Source organism: Mytilus californianus, unplaced genomic scaffold (assembly GCF_021869535.1).
Source record: "Mytilus californianus isolate M0D057914Y unplaced genomic scaffold, xbMytCali1.0.p SCAF_5, whole genome shotgun sequence".
Taxonomy (NCBI): Eukaryota; Metazoa; Mollusca; class Bivalvia; order Mytilida; family Mytilidae; genus Mytilus; species Mytilus californianus.
This window is the reverse complement of record NW_026262701.1, coordinates 98,390,546-98,412,184: the sequence shown is the minus strand read 5'-3', so window position 1 is coordinate 98,412,184 and position 21,639 is coordinate 98,390,546. Positions and strand designations below refer to the sequence as shown.

General features: G+C 30.6%; 1 protein-coding gene across 6 annotated transcripts in view; it reads left to right on the top strand.

The window, feature by feature from the left end:
- LOC127700351 (protein fantom-like) overlaps positions 1–21,639 on the top strand; it is a 47,299-nt gene that overhangs the window by 9,605 nt on the left and 16,055 nt on the right. The window contains exons 8-32 of one of the 6 annotated variants that reach the window (XM_052203778.1): positions 242–319; positions 1,445–1,517; positions 2,037–2,107; positions 2,491–2,596; positions 2,743–2,889; positions 3,819–3,892; positions 5,459–5,598; positions 6,077–6,183; positions 6,821–6,938; positions 7,729–7,847; positions 8,500–8,601; positions 8,743–8,814; positions 9,382–9,462; positions 10,446–10,561; positions 11,374–11,443; positions 11,748–11,877; positions 12,436–12,530; positions 13,896–14,058; positions 14,465–14,619; positions 15,387–15,602; positions 16,009–16,221; positions 16,827–16,950; positions 18,824–18,886; positions 19,367–19,492; positions 20,077–20,115. In XM_052203778.1, coding sequence (XP_052059738.1) covers positions 242–319; positions 1,445–1,517; positions 2,037–2,107; positions 2,491–2,596; positions 2,743–2,889; positions 3,819–3,892; positions 5,459–5,598; positions 6,077–6,183; positions 6,821–6,938; positions 7,729–7,847; positions 8,500–8,601; positions 8,743–8,814; positions 9,382–9,462; positions 10,446–10,561; positions 11,374–11,443; positions 11,748–11,877; positions 12,436–12,530; positions 13,896–14,058; positions 14,465–14,619; positions 15,387–15,602; positions 16,009–16,221; positions 16,827–16,950; positions 18,824–18,886; positions 19,367–19,492; positions 20,077–20,115 — 2,798 coding nt within the window. Of the gene's footprint in view, positions 1–241; positions 320–1,444; positions 1,518–2,036; positions 2,108–2,490; positions 2,597–2,742; positions 2,890–3,818; positions 3,893–5,458; positions 5,599–6,076; positions 6,184–6,820; positions 6,939–7,728; positions 7,848–8,499; positions 8,602–8,742; positions 8,815–9,381; positions 9,463–10,445; positions 10,562–11,373; positions 11,444–11,747; positions 11,878–12,435; positions 12,531–13,895; positions 14,059–14,464; positions 14,620–15,386; positions 15,603–16,008; positions 16,222–16,826; positions 16,951–18,823; positions 18,887–19,366; positions 19,493–20,076; positions 20,116–21,475; positions 21,524–21,639 lie in introns of all 6 variants that reach the window. The other 5 variants (XM_052203780.1, XM_052203779.1, XM_052203782.1 and 2 more) reach the window with 5 other exon arrangements.

The window sequence follows — 21,639 nt, the reverse complement described above, 5'->3', positions numbered from 1 at the left end:
AGAATCAGTCCCGCTTGAACTATTGACGTCATACAACAATCACTTTTCCTTTGTGGCGTCAGATATTTTGTATTATGACGTCAAAATTTTACGGGAACCTGTGTGATGTCCAGTAAAGGCGGACAAATAGCGATAAGGTGTATCAGACACAGCTCATTCGTTTAAAAAGTTAAGATTTCTATTGATAAACAGTAATAATGATGATATTAAGTAATCACTGTTGATCTTTATTATTTTGCAGGAAGACAGTTTCTAGTCCTACATTCCAGAAATATGGACATAATCAGTTGGATAACCTCAGACTAGATAATCGTCAGAAGTAAGAACTTATCAAGATGGCGTTATTGCTATCATATTTAATGTTCTTGTTAATTGATTGTAACTGTAAACATTATTATTAATTACTGTAACTTTTTTTTATTTGAGGCATTTAATTTTCATTGTTTTTATGGGGTCCAGCAAACCAAGAATTTAAATGTTGTCTAAACTAAAACCAGTTGATTTTCATTTTTAAAGGTTAAATTTTGAAAAAAAATGTGTAGTTTTGCAAATGTTTTCAACATATTCAATATTTGTTGGTAGTTGAATTTTGATGATGGACACAAATTTGATTAGGTTAATACTTCATGAGTTATTTTCTTGTAGATGATTTTGTAAATGAAAAATGTAAAATCTTCAATTAAATTGTCAAAGATTACAAAGAAATTGCAGTTATGACTTCCAGTATATGTGATTACAATGACAACAACCTCATACAAAATGTATTTTGATTCAATATTAAACCTCTGACACTCTGCATTACATTTATTACCTGTCATCCTCATTCAATAGTTTTGCAATTATTTGATATCCTATAGAATATCAAGATTTAGATTAACCTAAATGAAGATATCAACAGTGCTTCTTACTTGCAGCACATCATAAAAGTATCAAAACTTTATTATAGAACCACTTATATTATGTATTTCATCATCATTTTATGAACACCCACAAATTTCTTCATCTCATTATTTAGTAGTATTTTCAAATCTGCAATTTGAATTTCCCATAAAATGAGTTTTTATTTTCTCTCAATCACACAAAAAAAAAGTATCCATAAAAGATAAGTTCACATTAATTAATGTCATTATAATTAACATTTGAATGGAACAAAACTTGAACAGCTTCATACCATATGTAGTTTTACATATCCAAGTTTGGTGATTAAAACTTTTTTGATTTGTTGCCCTTTGTAATTACAAAATTATATGTCTGTCACAAAAGTTATGCTTTCAAATTCTCTTATAGATTATGTTGGAATTGAACAATGTTTGGTAAATTGCTTCATACAATGTGTATGTCTTTCTATTCTTATATTTCAATTTGTGAAAGTATGTAAACTGGAGAAAAGGGAGAGATATTACAAAGTCATAAAAAACTTGAATATTTCATTCTTCTATTTTAGGGATGATATCATTGCTCAATTACAAGAACAGAATGAAATATGTGAACAAGAACTGGAGGAATTCAAACAAAGAGTAGGTCTTAATTACATGGCATAGTCAGGCATACAGCGTTGATAATGTATGTTGGAAAACAGGGATTAGGATAAACTGTTCATGTGTTATGGGAAAAGGAAACACCAACATTTTATTGAATGTATCTTAGTTTTAAAAGACAACATCTTAATAAGAAACCTTCTGAACTTTTGGAATGTTTTGTCACATTATTCTAAGCTTCTGTATTGAGAGATTATTTGATATTTGGTCTGGAACTGTATTATGATTAGTTGTACTGTATCAGTGATTTTCAGATCTGCAAGGCAGCCACTGAGCATAGAATTATAGGAATATTCACTGAACAAACTGCTTTGGAAGGGCAGAGGTCAAATTGTGTGTATAATGTGTGGGCATTCAATTGTAAAACTCTTATTTATCATTACAGAAATCGGTACAATTCCTATAGTTGGTAAAGTGAAGGAAAATAGCTCTCCTTATGATGGTTCATATATTAAAAAAAGCATGATTCTTTATAATAATGCATTGCTTTTCTTTAAGATGAAGTTACAAGAGGCAGGCTATGAAGAGGATCTTGTCAAGATTAAGCAACAAATAACAGCAGAGCATAGGTAATATATAAAAAGTATAAAAAGTTTTAACATAAATTTCACTATGAATTTATTAAATATGTATTGAAAGAGGAGCTAATTAAAACGATAAAAACAAACTTGTAACATCACATATAAACTATGAAATAGTTTGTTCAACAGTAACCAACACAAAAATGCAGATTTTTTAATTGATATTTTTTTTATGTACATGCAAAAAAATGTATAAATCTTATTAATGTGTCACATATTTTGTTACATCTGCCTGAAATTTACATGGGATATTCAACAAGATACTAACATTTAGTTGTTTTGTAGTGAAACATTTTACAACATTAAAATATGTAGCCTCAAAACATCAATTATTTCTACAGTATATCAAATATTAAATAATTGAATTTCAGATTCACAGTTCAGGAGAATATAGATATGATAAAGGTACAGAGAGAAGTCAAAGAAAAGTCTACTAGGTTGATGGAACTGAATGAAAAATATGCTCTCCTGGAATCTGTAAGTATATTGGTTCATAAAGATTTTGATTTATACTTTTTGTATATGATTAAAGCAGGTGCCTTCAAAATGTATACTTTTTAAAGTTTGATGACCTTGGAATGATATTTGTTCACAGTACAATGAATTAAATTATGTTTTAACAGAACATGGCAACAGTAAAACATGGCCATGACAGCATGTTAATGGAGATGGAAAGATTAAACATGCAGCTGAAGGAAGAACAAAATAGAGTATTAACCTTACAAAATGAACTGAAGTTTGGTACAGCTAATAACCGAAAACTAATAGAGGTGAGTACTTACCTAAAGGAAGAATTAACTGAAATTTGGTACAACTTATAACCAAAAACTAATAGACGTGAGAACCTACCTTACGGAAAGAAATAAAGTTTGGTACAGTTCAACACCAAAAACTAATAGACATGAGAACCTACCTTATGGAAAGAAATAAAGTTTGGTACAGTTCAACACCAAAAACTAATAGACATGAGAACCTACCTTATGGAAAGAAATAAAGTTTGGTACAGTTCAACACCAAAAACTAATGGAGATGAGTTTGACTTGATATGCATATTAGCAACTAAAGTTTGATTCAAATTATAACCAAAAGCTTAATGAGGTGATTTATTGATCTAGACCTAGAACTGTCTTGCCGTCTGAGATTACTATCCTTTATTTATTTTGCTTTTACAGGTATTACAATGGGGTATTCAATTACTTTCTCCTTCTTTTATCACTTTCTTAGAAAAGTGTGCATGATGTGTTGCTGTCATTGCTGTTTCTAACTTGACATGAGTTTCAGTTGGAATTTCTAGGGTATCCCTTTTCAGAAAGTATACCTAAATATTCCTCTTAGAATTGCATTTCAAAACAGAGCTACTGAACTTCAGCACAATCTGGTAGTATTGATTGTAATTGCTTGCTAAACATCTTTTATAGAAAAAGTTAATTAGCTTACAAGGGAGACAATCAAGTGAAGTATTGATCGTTGATAATAAGCTTATATTTGTAATAAATGAAAACTGATATAAGTGGCAGGGTCCCACTAACCTCACAGCATGAAGTGAGTTTTGGTAATAATCTAAATCAAATCGAGGTTGATATTAACATCTGAATAAAAGAATTGTAATTTAGCTAGTTACCCAACCCAAATTGCTAAAAATCAAAGGATTGTTTACTTTTTGCAATTACTGATAAATCTTTCATCTTTACTCTTGTAGCTTCAAGAACAGACTTCATGCTTAGAAAAGGAGAACCAGATATTAAAGGAAGCTAATGAGAAATTTGTTAACAGGTACGAATTGTAAATTATCTGATCTTTTAGTATTGCAACTAAAACTTTACTTGTATGATGCACAAATAAAAACTTGCAAACTTGAACACATTATGAAAACATTTTGGAAGCTTTTCATTGATTTTTTATTCAAAAAAAAAAGCTGGAAGTTATATGAGACAACTTGGGGACAGTGTTTATACATTACCAGAATTTTCCTGATTTTTGTAATAGCATCCTTAACCACCTTGGTGATCTTTTGTTAGCATGCAAACCCTGAGGGCTGGAGGGTGTGGGTTCAATGCCCTTCTGGGTCAAACGTGAAAAAATTGATGGGGCATTTAGGAGTAAGAGCAAATACTGGTCAGCAATGAGTCAGAATAATGTGTTGGGGTAGGTTGACATGGGTGAACTGGCAAATTAAATCTGACTCAGTGTTTCAGTCTTATTCAAAGCAGTGTTGATATTCATGATTATGAAAGTTTTAAGCAAAAAAAGTCCAAGAACATTTAACTCTTTAACAGTTATTTAGTGTGTTGTTTCAGATGTATGCTTTTTTCAATCGAACAACTTTGATTTGACATGAAACACTGTAAGTCTCTGAAACACTGAACTGATCAAAAATTCAAGATGTGTGTAAATTGAACATTACATTAATGTTAGTTACTTATATATTGTTGTCTCCTCTTGACAGAGTCAAAAAGTGAGACATAGGTATGCTGTTTCCATATGTCGTCGGTAACGACGGCGTCAACAGTGTATTAGTTTGTGATAAGGTCTAGTTTAAGGTGAACCACTAGTGGTAGGTCAACGGTGTTTGGTATGCAGTTGTATTATCATTAGCTAATCTCATTCCCATGGAGATAATTTGGCTCTGCCCCCTCAGTCATGGTCTATTGACTTCAAAACTTTTGCTTAGTTTACATGTATTAGTTTGTGATTAGGTCAATTTAAGGGGAACCATTTGTAGTAGGTCAGTGGTAATTGGTATGCAGTTGTATAAGCATTTTCACATTTCATTCCCATGGAGAATATTTGGTCCTTACCCCTCAGTCATGGTCTATTGACTTTGAAACTTTTGCTTAGTTTACATGTATTAGTTTGTGATTAGATCAATCTAAGATGAACCACTAATGTTAAGTCAATGATATTTGGTATGCAAACGTATAGGCATTTGCAAGTCTCATTTCCATGGAGATTATATCGCCCCACCCCCTCATCTTGGTTCATTGACTTTGAAACTTTAACATAGTTTACAAGTTAATGTTTGTGTTTAGGTTTGTTTATAGGGAACAATTTATGATAAGTCAATGTTATTTGGTATGCAGTTGTATTAGTATTGGCACATCTCATTTCCCTGCAGATTGTATGACCCTTTACCCTCAGTCATGGTTCATTGACTTTGAATTTATGCATAACTTACATGTTAAAAGTATTGCTATTTTGATTTCAACATTTGCATTGTCTAAATAACAAAAAGTAGGGACATATCTCTGTGTTAACAGTTTATTTTATAGATAAAAAATTTAAAAAATGTCAGTTATAATTATTTGTAATGTGCAAGTTATTATTGTATTTATTTTACAGTGCTTTTGACTTGGAGAGAGAAAGAGAATGGAGACAGAGAGAAAATGCATTGAAAGTTCAAATAGCTCAACTAGAGGCCACACTAAAGGCTGATCTGGGAGAAAAGGGTGGCATCCTAGATAAACTTGCCAGAGAATCAGGTATGATTATATAAGGAGCCACACTGACAAAGAATCAGTGAGAGAAGAAGGATGACATCTTAAATATATTTGCCAAGAAAATCTGAGTAATAGAAATTAGCAGAATTATACTTTCTGTCTAAAAATGGAAGGCATGGGAACATTTTTTTATCGACACACAGTGTAGTGATAGGCAAGTTAATGGAAAAAATTGTTATCATCGTAGTATTTATAATTAAATTTTCCATACAGTGTGGTAACATCATTTGTCTGGTATGCTTGCATTTCATTGATGCAACATCAAATGAACAAACAGACTTATAGGAATGAATTGTATATCTATGCATTTTAGGGTTTCAGATGAAATAAGAAAATACAGTAGTACTGTCAATAAGACATCTATCTTACAAAGACTAAAGAACAATAGTTATTTTCTAGTTATTGCTAAGTTTCCTTTTGCCCTGTAACAATTCACAAACATTTTTTTTTCTTTTTACAGATCAGTTTGAGAAGTTACAACAAGATTACAGATCCATGCAGGTAGAACATTACCAGTTAAAGGAAGAGTACGATGATCTGAAGGAGAAGATGAGATTCTTTACTAAGGTCAGATTTTTAACATTTAGTGAAAAGAGTTTGAATACTGTAAAGTCGTCTATTTTAGGACTGTTTATATTTTGCGATTGAAAAGGCCAAACCTGTTTACCAATTTTTTTAAGTCTTTTCTTGTCTTTTATTATGATGTGCCTGAAAGATCAGATTTAAGAAAGGGAATTATTTTAAAGTAATCACGAAATTAGCAAAAATAAACCCCTCATGAAGATTTCCCCCTTGTTACAGTATTTGAAATGCCTGACTGTAACTGGCATAACTAAATAGAGAGGAGTGTTTTGTACAATAGTCTTATTAATTTTTTTTGCCTTTATAAAATTAAATGGTACTACACAAATCTCATTTGAAAAAAAATCTTCAACAATACAATTTGATTAATTACCATTAGAGATGAGTGTTTTGATCAATAATCTTATTTTATTTAAACGCTATAGTTAGAAAAAAAATTTAATTTCAATTAAAAAAAAAAGCGTAAATTGTTCCATAAAAGTATTATTCAAAGTCTTTATGAGTTTCTTCTTAAGAATTAATTTAATAGATTAGGGTATAAAAATGAGTGTTTCAAGTCCAAACATTTAAAATAAAACTGTTCTCACACCCTCTATTGTTATATGAATACTGAATATTACAGGAGAGTGCCATAGATTTTAGTGAAATTGAAGAAGCTTTGGTGCTAGTTAAACAGAAGAAACAGAAAGCTATTCCAGATCCTGACTTCCTACATAAAGTGGATGTAGAAGTCTCCAAAGGTCAGATTCAATAAAATTGAGAATGGAAATGGGGAATGTGTCAAAGAGACAACAACCCGACCATAGAGTAGACAACAGCCCAAGGCCACCAATGGGTCTTCAATGCAGGGAGAAACTCCCGCACCTGGAGGCGTCCTTCAGCTGGCCCCTAAACAAATATGTATACTAGTTCAGTGATAATGGACGTCATACTAAACTCCAAATTATACACAAGAAACTAAAAATTTGTCCTTACTACTGAATCAGAGTAATATGTTCTTCCTCACCACATCATTTCTTAAATGATACAAGAGAGTTTGTTGTTAATGTACAGCAAGCTGTTTTATTCATTTTATTGGCAAATTTGTTACATATTATGGTTTGCATATAATCAATGGTTCAGAAGATTTGTAAAAAAAAAGTTCACTATGACGTCTATTCTTATGTATAATATATTTTCAAAGATGATATACAATGTAACGATAAATTATAAAGAAATTAAGAAAAGTGAAAAAAGGTAACTCGGTGTGCTTGAAACATAAGCATATGAGAAAAAAAAACCATGTGTGAAAGCAATATTATATGAAATGTTTACAAGGGAATGAAGGGTATAAGTTGACTCTAGGTTTAAAAAACAACAAGAGTTGTAAATTTTTTTGTCAGAACTTTATTAAAGACATATTTAAATTAGATATTGAATTAACTTTATCTTTACAAAATATAATCAGTGGGTTTGAAGTTTTGTTAGTAGTAACCTTACTCAACACTAAGCAAACAGTAGTATTTAACTTGAAGAACTTATTACTTGTAGATGAGCATAAGCAGTTGTTAGAAATACAGGCAGAGTATGCTGAGACAGTCCATGAATTAGAGAAGACCAGAAATCTTTTGGTCATACAACATAAGATTAACAAAGATTACCAACATGAGGTATGAATGTATCATATGTAGTAACCATTGAACATGAATGATCTTACAGCTCCTCCTGTTGTAAAATTTGGCCGTTTCATAATCTTATGGACTAAGGGTAATTTCATTGTTTGTACCCTAAATTTATAATAACGTCACGTCATTGATTGAATTTCAATTGTTTAGGACAATTTCAACCAATCACAATGTTTTGGTGAACGCTTTTGAAAATATTACCCAGAATGCATTAGATTCAGAATCTCAAAATTAATGTTGATCTGTTGTTTTATTATATCCATTTAATCCAAGGAGAATTAGTATTTTTGGTTCAGTGAGATCAATACAGTATACTGTCTTTTTTATAAGGCCTTTCTCAATATATTGATTCAGGGTAATTTTTAACTTTATTTAGAGGAAAGGTTTAATTCATGGAAATTTATAATTACAGTTTTTTTTCTTTCCATCAATTTATTGAAACAAATGAATAATGGTAAAAAAAGATTTACATTTAAGTTGTCATTCTTTGTTCTTAAGCCACCAAGGGTATTGGAACTATTTTTTAAAGACATTTTCTGTGAATACACCTGTCCAGTCTGCATAAAACTAATCCATACTTATATGTTTAAAGTTTATAGCCAGTATTTGTTTTCAGTATTGATTTGTTTTGTTATAGGTTGAAATAAGTAGTACTAAGATAGATGAAATAAAGAAAGAATATGAGACTAAGTTAGATGAATATGCCAGACTGTTGGACATCAGAGCTGCTAGAATTAAGGTAAGCAATATTCATGATTTGGTCATACAGTCAAACCTGCTATAAAGGTTACCTTATTCTTGATTCTTAATGATACTATTAGACAATGTATTTTTTTTTTCCAAACGGTAAATTAACAATATAGTGTGTTGTATTTTGTAGAAATTAGAAAGTCAAATGAGAGATGTGGCTTATGGTACAAAGCAGTTTAAGATTACAGCACCTACTGATGAGGTAAGGCTCAATAGACCAATTTAAAGTTCTTTTTATTAAGAATGGGTTACACAGGTTCATTTCGACTCTTACTGTAATGTAATAACATAAGCATTGTAACATTTGAAATGTTAGGGAAATTGCATGTATGTGAAAGTCGTCTGTAAAGCTATCTGTAAAGATATGACTTATTTATTCTTTGAAACATTTGAAATTCTTTGGTTCGTTGTGAGTATAAAACAGTGAAAATAAGAAGTCTGATTACTATGCATGAGAGTATTTGATGCACCTTATAGAATATAATCATGTTGGAGTTAATGAAGGCATCATGTCAAAATTAAATGCTACCATAGCTACAGCTTAAATGACTAAATTGGCTTAATAGAGGCAATTATGGAAATGAGACAAACTTTGTGATCAAATTTTATCCCAGTGTCTTAATTTTCTGCATTTAACACAAATTAACCAAACAGATTGGGTGACAATAGCCCATGAATTCCAAATACACATGATATATAACAAATCTTTGAAAGTAGTTATGCTACAAGATTTCCTCAAACAGATAAGTTATATTTATTCTTTTTTCAGTTGGAAGAGCCAACTCTAGATTTTGATGAAACTATCCACCTGGAAAGAGGACAGAATCTGTTTGAGATTCATATACACAAGGTAGGTTGGTATAGATTCATGCGTCATAACATGTACACAAGGTAAGTTTGTATAGATTCATGTGTTGTAACATATACACAAGGTAGGTTGGTATAGATTCATGTGTCATAACATATACACAAGGTAGGTTGGTATAGATTCATGTGTCGTAACATATACATAAGGTAGGTTGGTATAGATTCATGAGTTGTAACATGTACACAAGGTAAGTTTGTATAGATTCATGTGTCGTAACATATACAATAGGTAGGTTGGAATAGATTCATGTGTCATAACATATACACAAGGTAGGTTGGAATAGATTCATGTGTCGTAACATATACATAAGGTAGGTTGGTATAGATTCATGAGTTGTAACATGTACACAAGGTAAGTTTGTATAGATTCATGTGTCGTAACATATACAATAGGTAGGTTGGTATAGATTCATGTGTCATAACATATACACAAGGTAGGTTGGTATAGATTCATGTGTCGTAACATATACATAAGGTAGGTTGGTATAGATTCATGAGTTGTAACATGTACACAAGGTAAGTTTGTATAGATTCATGTGTCGTAACATATACAATAGGTAGGTTGGAATAGATTCATGTGTCATAACATATACACAAGGTAGGTTGGAATAGATTCATGTGTCATAACATATACACAAGGTAGGTTGGAATAGATTCATGTGTCATAACATATACATAAGGTAGTTTGGAATAGATTCATTGATGTTTATAACATATACACAAGGTAGGTTGGAATAGATTCATGTGTCGTAACATATACACAAGGTAGGTTGGAATAGATTCATGTGTCATAACATATACACAAGGTAGGTTGGAATAGATTCATGTGTCAGAAAAATAGTTTACTTTGTAGAAATTATTAAATGTACATGTAAAGTCTGGAGTAAATGAGTCATCATCATGAAAGTAAAATATGATTTATTTGAGTTTTTACCAACTTTAGAATTTTAATTGTATTTTCTTCAGATAAGCCTGTCAGATGATGGATTGAAGATTCTGGGAGATGATGAACCATTATTGTTTTGTACATGGGAATTCTTTGAATATGAGATTCAGTCCACCCCTGTACTTAGAGGAGCAAGGTATGTAAATGTTACAACATAAACCATTTATCGTTTATCCAATTTTCTAGCAAGTTGTGCATTTTGTTTAGATTGTTATAATAGACACTATAATTATAATTCTTAGAAACAGTTTATAACAAAAGTTTTTGGCCAAAAATTGGACAACACAAGAATGATTTATGCTTTGATATCAACATCAAATATTCAGAGGTTTAAAATTTAATAGGTTAAAAGCTCTCTTTATGAAGATAGGTCTGTAATTACTCTACGCTAAAGTGTGGTTTTAATTTTTTTTTATGATTAAGCCAAATATATATATACATTTGACTCTCATTGTCTCGAAGTCAGTCGGACCAGAGAAATATTTTGAGATACCCATAGTTCGACTCAAAAGAATACCGGAAGTTTGATAGACACAGGGACAAAACTTTTGCTTAGCTTGGTGAGGCTAAAATAAAACCATATATATGGGTTGGGATCAATATTCTGGTCAGATCAATGTATCTGTATGTTATTGTCTTTTATAATTCTAATAAAATTATGTTTGATTTTTTGTCTCTTTGTTATATCTTTGTACCGTTGCAATTTGTTCCGGCAGTTTTCGTCCGAGAGAATTATTTTTGACATTGATTTAGAGGCATTTTGAAAGAAAACAACACAAATCTTATGTAACAAAACTAAATAACTTCAGAAAATTCAGAATATTTTTCATTTTCTTTTATTTCGATATTATTAGATAAAATTATATATAAGACCTATAATGATACATACAAACACAGGTTCTAAGAGCTTTATGCTGACATAAGAAATATTATTTATTACATTTTCAGACCAGAATTTGATTTCACATCACAGTACATCGTTAAAGTGGATGACTTTTTCTTGCATTACTTGCAAAAGGTAGGTAAAATTCATATAAATTATATATTTTAATAAATGTCAGAATATTTGTATTTTATTGAGCACAAATATCTAATGTATTCAGTTGGTAATTTACCTAAGCTTATTTTTTTTCTTACCTTTTAAAAGAATATTCTTGGCAGAATTAAAAAAAGAAATTGAAAAATAATGCATCAAATAAGAGTGTCTAAGTATGGAATAAAACTGAGGCTAAAACATTCTGGGATTATGTGTCATCTGATACAGGGTTAATGAGAGAAAAATGAAACAATACAAAAATAACAACGTAATTGTACTTCTCTAGGAATCATGTACCATGGAGCTTCATCAGTCCTTTGGACAGGACTACAAAACAGTGGCAGCTTGTCAGATGGTATTTAAAGATATATTTGATAAACCACATGGTAGAATACATGGTACTGCTACACTAATAGGTAGGGTTTTCTACAAAAATATGTGTTAAATAGATAATTGGTAAAAAAAATATGCATTGATATGAAACGATACATGTAATTGACTTCACTTGTTTCAGATGTAAAATGAAAAAAAAATGATCCAAGGCAGCATCACATATGTTTTGAGGACTATTTATAATTTCTGACAAATTTTTCTTATACAATTTTCTGTGTATATAAAAGCTTAAGGAAAAACAACACTAACAGATATTAACCATTGTTTAGGTTCTTGCAATTATCTTGTAAGTGCTGTGTGACCACATTTTTTTTATTGTATGACTAGATTTGTATGTGACTGGCAATGAATTACAGTATTTTAAGAAATCTCTCCCCAGTTATTTAGTTATTTATGTAATGTACCTTCAAGAGCATGTTTTCCAGGTATCAGTAAATTTCAGACTTCATATATACAGTTTTATAAATGTTTAACTTGATAACATGAAAGGTTTTCTGACAGGTCTTTCAAATTAAGGTATGAAATATATGTAAGAATTATTTTTAAATCCTATTTTACAAACAGATATGTTTTATAAACAGGTGTAGATTCTACAGGATCTGGCATTAGTTTGGGTATGGTAGAATACTGGATCAGGTTACGTGTACCCATGGAACAGGCTCTCAGACTCTACAAGGTAAGAACTCAGAGACTACAAGGTAAGAACTCAGACTCTACAAGGTAAGAACTTCATTCATATTGCTGTCAGTTGTAAAACTTCCATATTTTTTTCCATTACATGTATAACAAACACAAATTGAAATATTTATTTTGATAAATTGAATAACAAATGTCTTTGAAATGATACCATGGAATGATCTTCAAAGCTGAACCATTTTGAAACTGAAGATTTTAGCATATATACAGGTATCATTGACAGAACACAGATTGATTGTAGATGAATGGACAAATTGTTTTAGATGAAGACTTGTTTTCCATCAAACCATCTTTTACATGTAAAATCAATGATATTTACTGGTTGATGATTTGTTTGCCAAGACTTGAGTAACTTCAATAAATGTATTAACATAATAAAAACAAGGACACAACACGAACATGTAGAGATGAATTTTTTAAACATTTATTAAAAGACTTGCCACAGATAATGCACAAAGGAACCTATACAGAATGACTGTTCTTTAACTCTGGAGACAACAGTCATTGTCAACTGGTCAACAGGAAAACTAGCTACTGTTGAATTTATTGTGAATTATTAAAAATGCACTAGGCAAAAGAATGATAATTTTTAATTTTGGAGACTACTGTCATTGGTCAATTTGGTAACAGAACGATAAGAGATTTATTTTATATTATCCAAGCAGTTCCTGTTACTATCAAATTTATTGTATATTATTATTAATGCCCCAAGCCAAATAATAATATTAGTTATCTTGGTGTAAACAGGGGTGTACAGAATTTCACACCGTTGTTGAAAATTCATACACCCTGAAGCGCAGCCGAATGGGTGTATGAATTTTCAACAACGGTGTAAAAGTCCGTACACCCCTGATTACACCAAGATAACAAATTTATTTCTTATGAACAATTCCTTTACTCATTTTTAAACCGGGATGTAAAATTGAAAAATGCTAATTAAAAATTTCCAGTGTTACATTTTTTCAATGTCGATGTTGCTGCTCATTGTCAAATACTTTTTATCTTTATTTTGGGGATTCAGAAAAAAAATTTTGTTCTTTTGAATTTTAGGGGGAAAATTTTTTTTAATTTTAATTTGTTAATTTTTTACAATTTTTTGTCCTCAAATTTATTTATTTTTCATTTTTTATATATATTTTTTTTTTGACATTTTATTTATTTTTGTTTTATTTTTATTTTTTGACATTTTAATTTTTTTTCTTTATTTTGGCAATTTTTTTTATTTTTTGGCAAAATTTTATTGATCCCGGGGTGAACAAGGGTGGGGTGTTATTTACACCGGGTTAATTAACCAATCAGATTGCAGTATTTTTCCTGCATAAGAAATAATGTTCTTTATCTGCAGGAGAGAACGAAAGCTTTAGGTTACATAACAACAAACAAGAGAGCTGCTGAGATTGCTATTGAAGCTACTGATGAGGTCGCCATGAAACGTCAGCAGATAGATAACATTAACCAGATGCATATCAAAATTATACGCTGTAATGGACTACAGTCCAGGAGGAGAGGTAAAAGAATTTATGACAAAATACTGTGAATTCAGAAAATATTGCATGCATTTATTATTGCTATTGCTTAATAATGGACGAAAAAGCAATATTAATTATTGTGATTTTAGAAAATGATGCATACAATTAATGCTATCAAAATGTGAGATTTAATTAATTTAAAACCTATACTGTTGCAGTTTTTGCAAAAATTTCTGACTAAGTATTTGTGATAGTCTTGGAAGACTCATAATATGTACAATTTAATCATTGTATTTGGTTGCTATGAATATAAAGATAATGTTTTCATGTTGTTCAGAATTGTTGTTTTTCTAAAAGTTCTAATTGTATGATCAGTGACATTTATTTAAGCTAACCATATTGATGAAGTTTAAACCTGATTACTTATGGCTTTTGTTATTTACAGGAGTTCAGCCGTCACCGTATTGTGTATACCAGTTTTATGACAACAATGACCATGATACACCTATAATACATGCCAGTAACAACCCAGAATTCAATGATCATAAAACATATCCTGTTGCCATGACATCAGACCTTGATCAGTACATGAAAACAAAGGTATTTGTCTATAAGTTGTTTTTCGTGTGACAGGAGCTTTGAGCCCTACAGTTTTTGCTTGTAATTAGAATGGCAATATTCAGTAAATGTTATGTCAAGGAAAAGAATCATGTATATAAAATATTGATTGGTGAATGAGAAAATGATTTTGACTCTACACCTTTCACTGTAGAATTTTGTACATGTATTGTAATGAAGTTGGATTACTTCTTTAAATGTTTATTTTGTCTCCACATTGATTAATTTATAACTTTAAAACATGAAGACAATATTTTTAAAAAGGTTTTCTTATAGAGAAGTTATTTCTAAAGAATTAGAATGAACTACATCCTCAACACAATATAAAAATAAAAAGATGTGGTATGATTGTCAATGAGACAAATCTCCACAAGAGACCAAATGACACAGAAATTAGCAACTATAGGTCTCTATATGGCCTTCAACATTGAGTAAAACCCATACTGCATAGTCAGCTATAAAAGGCCCCTGGTCACAAGAGTTTCCTTATGTAAAAATAGATGTTATTATACAAAACACTAGAATTTTCATAGTTTGATTGAAAGAAGTTGACATATAAAAATAAATAGATATGGTATGATTGCCAATGATACACCTATCCAACAGAATCTAAATGACGTGTATGTAAGCAATTATAGGTCATCATATGGCCTTGGCCTTATTTCAGCAACTAGTTTAATATTACTGTTTCTCAAGAATCTTAACTGGTAACATTGACTCTGCTTAGATATCTTCTCTATACATTTCAGCAACTGACAATATTTGTGTTTGATGATACTGACCCAGAACAGGCATCATATCTTGGCTTTGCTGAGATACCTTTGTTACCCCTATGTCATAACAAAGGAGTACAGGGTGTGTTTGAACTGAAAGGTCCCAGAGGTACTGTCAATGGAACTATGGAGGTTGATGTCCGATTCCAAGAGACCTATCTACCTCCTAAAGGTGGCCTTCCTCAGAAAGAGGTGAGTATCACATGATAGAAGGGCCCTTTAAAGATGTCTACACAGAACATTCTGCATCTGACAGCCCTTTATTCAAACAAAAAATTTTAAAAAATAACCGCCTCAGTGGTTTCCTGGTTGCATGCTCACTTCAAATGCATGAAGTCATGGGTTTCGATCCCCAGGCTAGTCAATCCATATCCATATTTGCTGCTTCTACTCCAAGAAAGCAGCATTTAAGAGAGCAAAGACAAAGTCGGTGATGCACAAAGCAGTTCATATTTTCATCTTTCTTTAACATGTTCTGATATGCATGTGATATTTGCCACTGGACATTTAATACTAATCCATCATCATCATCAAATTTTTTAGATGTTAATGTACTCCTATTTGTTTCTACTTCAAAATATTTTCTTTGTATTTTCAGGAGCCAATTGCTACGGTGAAGGTAGTTGACACGCCATTAGATGAGACGCTCCGACCTCCATCTACTCCTAAGGAAAGGAGTAAGATAGCAGCAAGATTCCCTCCCCCATCTCATACCTCCACACCTATGGCAGGGCAGGAGGAACAACAAGAAGGTGTTGCAGCTCTATCTGACATGATGGCCACACCCATTACTCCAGCAGCTAAACCCAGGGTAAGTTGTAGCATAAATTCAGCTACTGAAAGAGATGTCTCCTTTTAAATACATAAATTTCATAAAGTTTTTAATCCCCTGACAATATATAATAAGCATTCAATTAAGATTGTTTAATTACTGACAATGATTGCTGATTGGTAAAGACAGAGAGCACATTTGTGTATTGATAACATCATTCAGATTCTTAGATTTGTCTGTGTACTGCTTCATTCTTTAAAAATGTTCAGTGTAAAGAAATCAATGTAAAGCCATTTTCTTAGAAATATTTGATAATTGTTACAACTTTGTTCAGATTAAAGGAAAAGATTGGCCTATCTTTGCTATGAAATGGGATGAGTTTATAGAAGGTAACAATATTGAAATTTTGTTTATTTTATTTTATTTTGTTTTAATTTATTATTACTTTTGTGTTTTTTCAAAAAGAAGCTGAAATTCAGAAACATTGATTATGACCATTACATTTTGAACCAATGTTTACAGGTTGATATTTAACCTGTATAAACCAAAAGGAGTTGTCAATGTATATTATAAACTAGAATTTCATCTTTATTTTGAAGTTATTATTTTTTGCATGATGTTGATATTAGAAATATTTTAAACAGAAAAAGGTTTCCAGACGTTTGGAGGACTCAGCAGAACAACCAACTGTTAACGCTGCTGTATCAGATGCAGTCTCTAGCATGCTACCGAGCATGTCTGATACTATCCAATCAGAAACACTTCCAGGTTGGTATAGTGTTGGATGTTAATGTTTTCATCATGGTATAGTGCTGATTTAATGTGTTTTTAATGGTAGAAGGTTATAGTGTGAATATGCTTTACATATAAACAAAATATATTGCTTGGTTATGAGCTCAGTATTTTTTTAGTACAAGTTAATTTAGAATTGTTTTTCCATTCAGATTGTGCATGTTTAAGTTTAAGCTACCTCACTTATGAAAACTCTTTTAAAATAACAAAATAATGATGTCAATTATTATGTCTATATATACAATGGTTTTTGTCGAGCCTTCGACTTTTGTCGAAAAAGCGAGACATAGCGATCCTACATTCCGTCGGCGTCGTCGTTGTCGTTGGCGGCGTCCACAAATATTCACTCTGTGGTTAAAGTTTTTGAAATTTTAATAACTTTCTTAAACTATCCTGGATTTTTACCAAACTTGGACAGAAGCTTGTTTATGATCATAAGATAATATTCAAAAGTAAATTTTGTAAAAAAAAAAATCCATTTTTTCCGTATTTTACTTATAAATGGACTTAGTTTTTCTACCAGAAAACATTACATTCACTCTGTGGTTAAAGTTTTTGAAATTTAAATAACTTTCTTAAATTATCCTGGATTTTTACCAAACTTGGACAGAAGCTTGTTTATGATCATAAGATAATATTCAAAAGTAAATTTTGTAAAAAAAAAAATCCATTTTTTCCGTATTTTACTTATAAATGGACTTAGTTTTTCTACCAGAAAACATTACATTCACTCTGTGGTTAAAGTTTTTGAAATTTTAATAACTTTCTTAAATTATCCTGGATTTCTACCAAACTTGGAAAGAAGCTTGTTTATGATCATAAGATAATATTCAAAAGTAAATTTTGTAAAAAAAAAAATCCATTTTTTCCGTATTTTACTTATAAATGGACTTAGTTTTTCTACCAGGAAACATTACATTCACCTTGTGGTTAAAGTTTTTTTAAATTTTAACAACTTTCTTAAACTATCCTGGATTTGTACCAAACTTGGACAGTAGCTTGTTTATGATTAAAAGCTAGTATCTTGTTCCATTTTTTCCGTATTTTACTTATAAATGGACTTAGTTTTTCTTCGGGTTAACATTACATACAGTCTGCAGTTTAAGTTTTTAAAACATTTATTAGATTCATAAACTATCCTGGATTTTTAACAAACTTGGACAGAAGCTACTTACAATCAAAAGATAGTATAGAGAGGAATATTTTTATTAATTTTTTCCCTCATTTTGTTGAGCCTGCGATTAACAGCAAAAGTAGGCGAGACACTGGGTTCCGCGGAACCCTTACGAATTTTTTAGTATTCTTGTATCTTTTTACCAAAAAAAAACATTTGTATATTGCAACATATTTTTGGTATTAAATTGAAGTGATATAAGATCATCCTTTTATTGCATATCATAAATTGATGACCACTGTCTGAAATTGGTCTAACTGAATTTTGCTGTAATGTGTGTTTGTTAATGTTCTACTTAATATAAATACACAGAAGTTGTGTGAGATACACATTAACTATTTACCTAAGCAATCACTATTCTGCAGAATAATTTAAAAATTGCTGTTTGTGCACAGGTGGTTTAAAAAAAAAAAATAACACAGGAAAATTACATGCTGATAAACTAGTCATGACTGTGTTTACATTATCAGAATCTGGAAATACAAAATAATCAAATTTTAAAGTCCTGAACACTGAAACTTATTGTAATGTAGTAATGAGTATCTTAGATCTTGAAAGAGGGGATAGAATTCCAATAGTATCTAGACACAAATACACCAAAACAGAAAAATTTCACACTATTTCATCCTAACATGAATAACTTTGCACTAAGAATGTTGCCACTTAATTCCACAGCACCAGATGATAGTCCACGTCCTTCAACAAGATCAGGGTCTCGAAGAACATCAGAAGAACAAGGTATGATCAACATTGATGTATAGTAATAACCTTGGCATTTGTCCTTCAATGTCAGGGTCACATAGAAAGTCAATTCTCTAAGGAATGACTGATATGACATTCCACTGACATTTGACCTAAAGTGTTTGTCATATTGAACAACAGATCAAGGCAGTGCTTTCAGAAGATTTATATATATATTTACCATCCAAGTTAGTCATTTCATTTCCAAAAGATCTGGTTCGTGTTTTAACTCATTCAAAAATTGTGCATGTTTATAAGGTACAGATGAAGACAACATGAAAAATTATTTTTAGGATTGTCCAATGAAGAGAACATAGTTATATCAAGGAACTATAACATTAACTATTACACATAGAAAAAGTCCTGGGATTTATATATATTGATAATTTTATATTCATAATAAGAAAAAAATAATCTACAATTTTTTATTGCCATTATTTTATAAATTTTCATGTTCATTATCATTTGATTTATTAGTTGAAGAAGTTTACACCCCTCGTAGTTCAAAATCAGCCACTCCACGAAGTAAAAAATCAGCAAGTCCACCACACACACCTGTGCAAGTTTCTGAGCCACATACACCTGAACAAGTTTCAGAACCAGGTAGCTTTCCTGCACTGTGTTTATTTGTTGTCACTGCACAGAAGATCCCCACACTGAACCTAATTCTATTTCATTCTCTATTTAGTTCTGGCTGTTCTTTGCTAACCAGTTCTGATTTCTATACCCTGTACTATTTACACATTGTCTCTTGAATAAAAAAAACATTCCTCAATGTATCCTAATTCTTCTTCTTTCTTTTTTTTTATAACTAAAAAAAATTAATACATTTAATATTCACTGATAATGGAAACACAGCGCTTATCACTTTAAACTTTTTTTATGTATAACATTTGACCATCTTTTCAGCTGTTTGCATTTAGTGTGAGTGCTGACTTAACATAATTGTTTTATTATAATACAACAAATCTTTGCATAAATATTCACAAGTCCATTTAATGGAATTAAGCAAATGTACCTCATTTTTGTAAAGTAAGAATAGAATATATCATAATAATAGTCATCAGTGGTTTATTACTTTAAATACCAAAAAGAAAATATGTGTACATAAAATGTATTTTATTTATGTTAACTTTTATATGGTCATTCATCTTCCATTCATTATCATTGTCATTAATCATGTACAGGTGAAACAAACACAACTTCAAAGGGAGATAATTTGCAAGGTAATGGTGTGCTTATGATATTAATAACTTTTTCAAAGAGTTTACTCCCTTCACATTTTCATCATCATATAAAGAAAGGGAGAGATAGAGCATTATACTATTGCAATTTTACACTAGATCAGTGATAAGGAAGTGGGAATATGTTTTCAGGTTAGTAATATTTTCATGCATAAAAATAATAAGATGTGGTATAATTGCCCACGAGACAACACTCCACCAGAGTCCAAATGACATATTACATACAACATGGAATTTATTCATCATAAAATAACTGAATTTAGCATATGTTTTTCTTTAAATTATATTTTTGTCAATTCATTTTTAATCCCAACATATATTGATCATAATATTTATATTTTAGCTTCAGAAAAATCTAAAACATCATCTCTTCCTCCCAAAGCTCCTCTAAAGGGAAATAAGTCTAATACTGACAAGGGAGATAAATCTGGTATCATTTTGTCATCATTAACTCATATTAATCACTATTTGATTTCATTAACATGTGTGGTTTCATTATTTTTAAAGTTATCATTTACTCATTATAATCATTATTTGATTTCATTAACCTGTGTGGTTTCATTGTGTATAATTCCAAAAGGTTAACTGTTTGGCCCCTTTTTGTTGCTACAAATATGTTATGTGTAAATAAAGCTGGTATCAAACTTTTATTTTTTAATATGCTGTTAAAATATTATCTTATGCAGTTTTGTTTTTTTTCTGTTGCAAGTATTAAGTTTTTAAGTTTCAGGGTTATATTTTCTTTTATGAATACAGGCTTTTGAGTTTACTGTTTCCATGGATTTATATTTACTGCTAAAATAGCATAAATGAGTACAACTTAGAAATTAATACTATTGCAATATTTGCCTAGGAACTTTGAATGTAGCAGGCCTATTTTCTAGTATATATATATGTTTGAAAATTTATATAATTTATATGGGATTGAATATTAGACAGAAATTCAATAAAGCCTCATGTACTGCTTTCTTGTATTTACGTGTTTCTGGTCTAATACAAGTACACATTCGTTTAAAGATTTTTGTCTGAAATAATGCATTGGTTTTGACTGTTAGAAAACTTTGAAGAGTGTTTGGCGGATTATCGCAATGAAATCAATTTTTGTACTTATTTTTAATATTTAGAATTTAAGTGAAAAAAAAAACAGAACTAAATAATTTTCTAAATCAGTATGTGGTCATCCTAAATATTAACCTTGTCATTTATCATTTGGGAAAAAACTTATCATTTGTTGTGCAGTTTTAAGCATATCATGAATTATTTAGGTACGAAAGGGAGAAACTAATCCAATTCTTATTCAGTGTGATGATTTTAAACTGTACCCTTATCATTAATCATTCAGGTACAAAAAGGGGAACTAAACCAGTTCCCAAATCCAGGAAGAGATTAGGTAACAGGCTTGGTGTGAATGAGATTGGTGCTAGGTGTCGTCTGCAACTCTTACAATATTATTTGGAAGAAATTATTTAATATATTGTTTGTCTCATATTATTTGAATAGATTGCT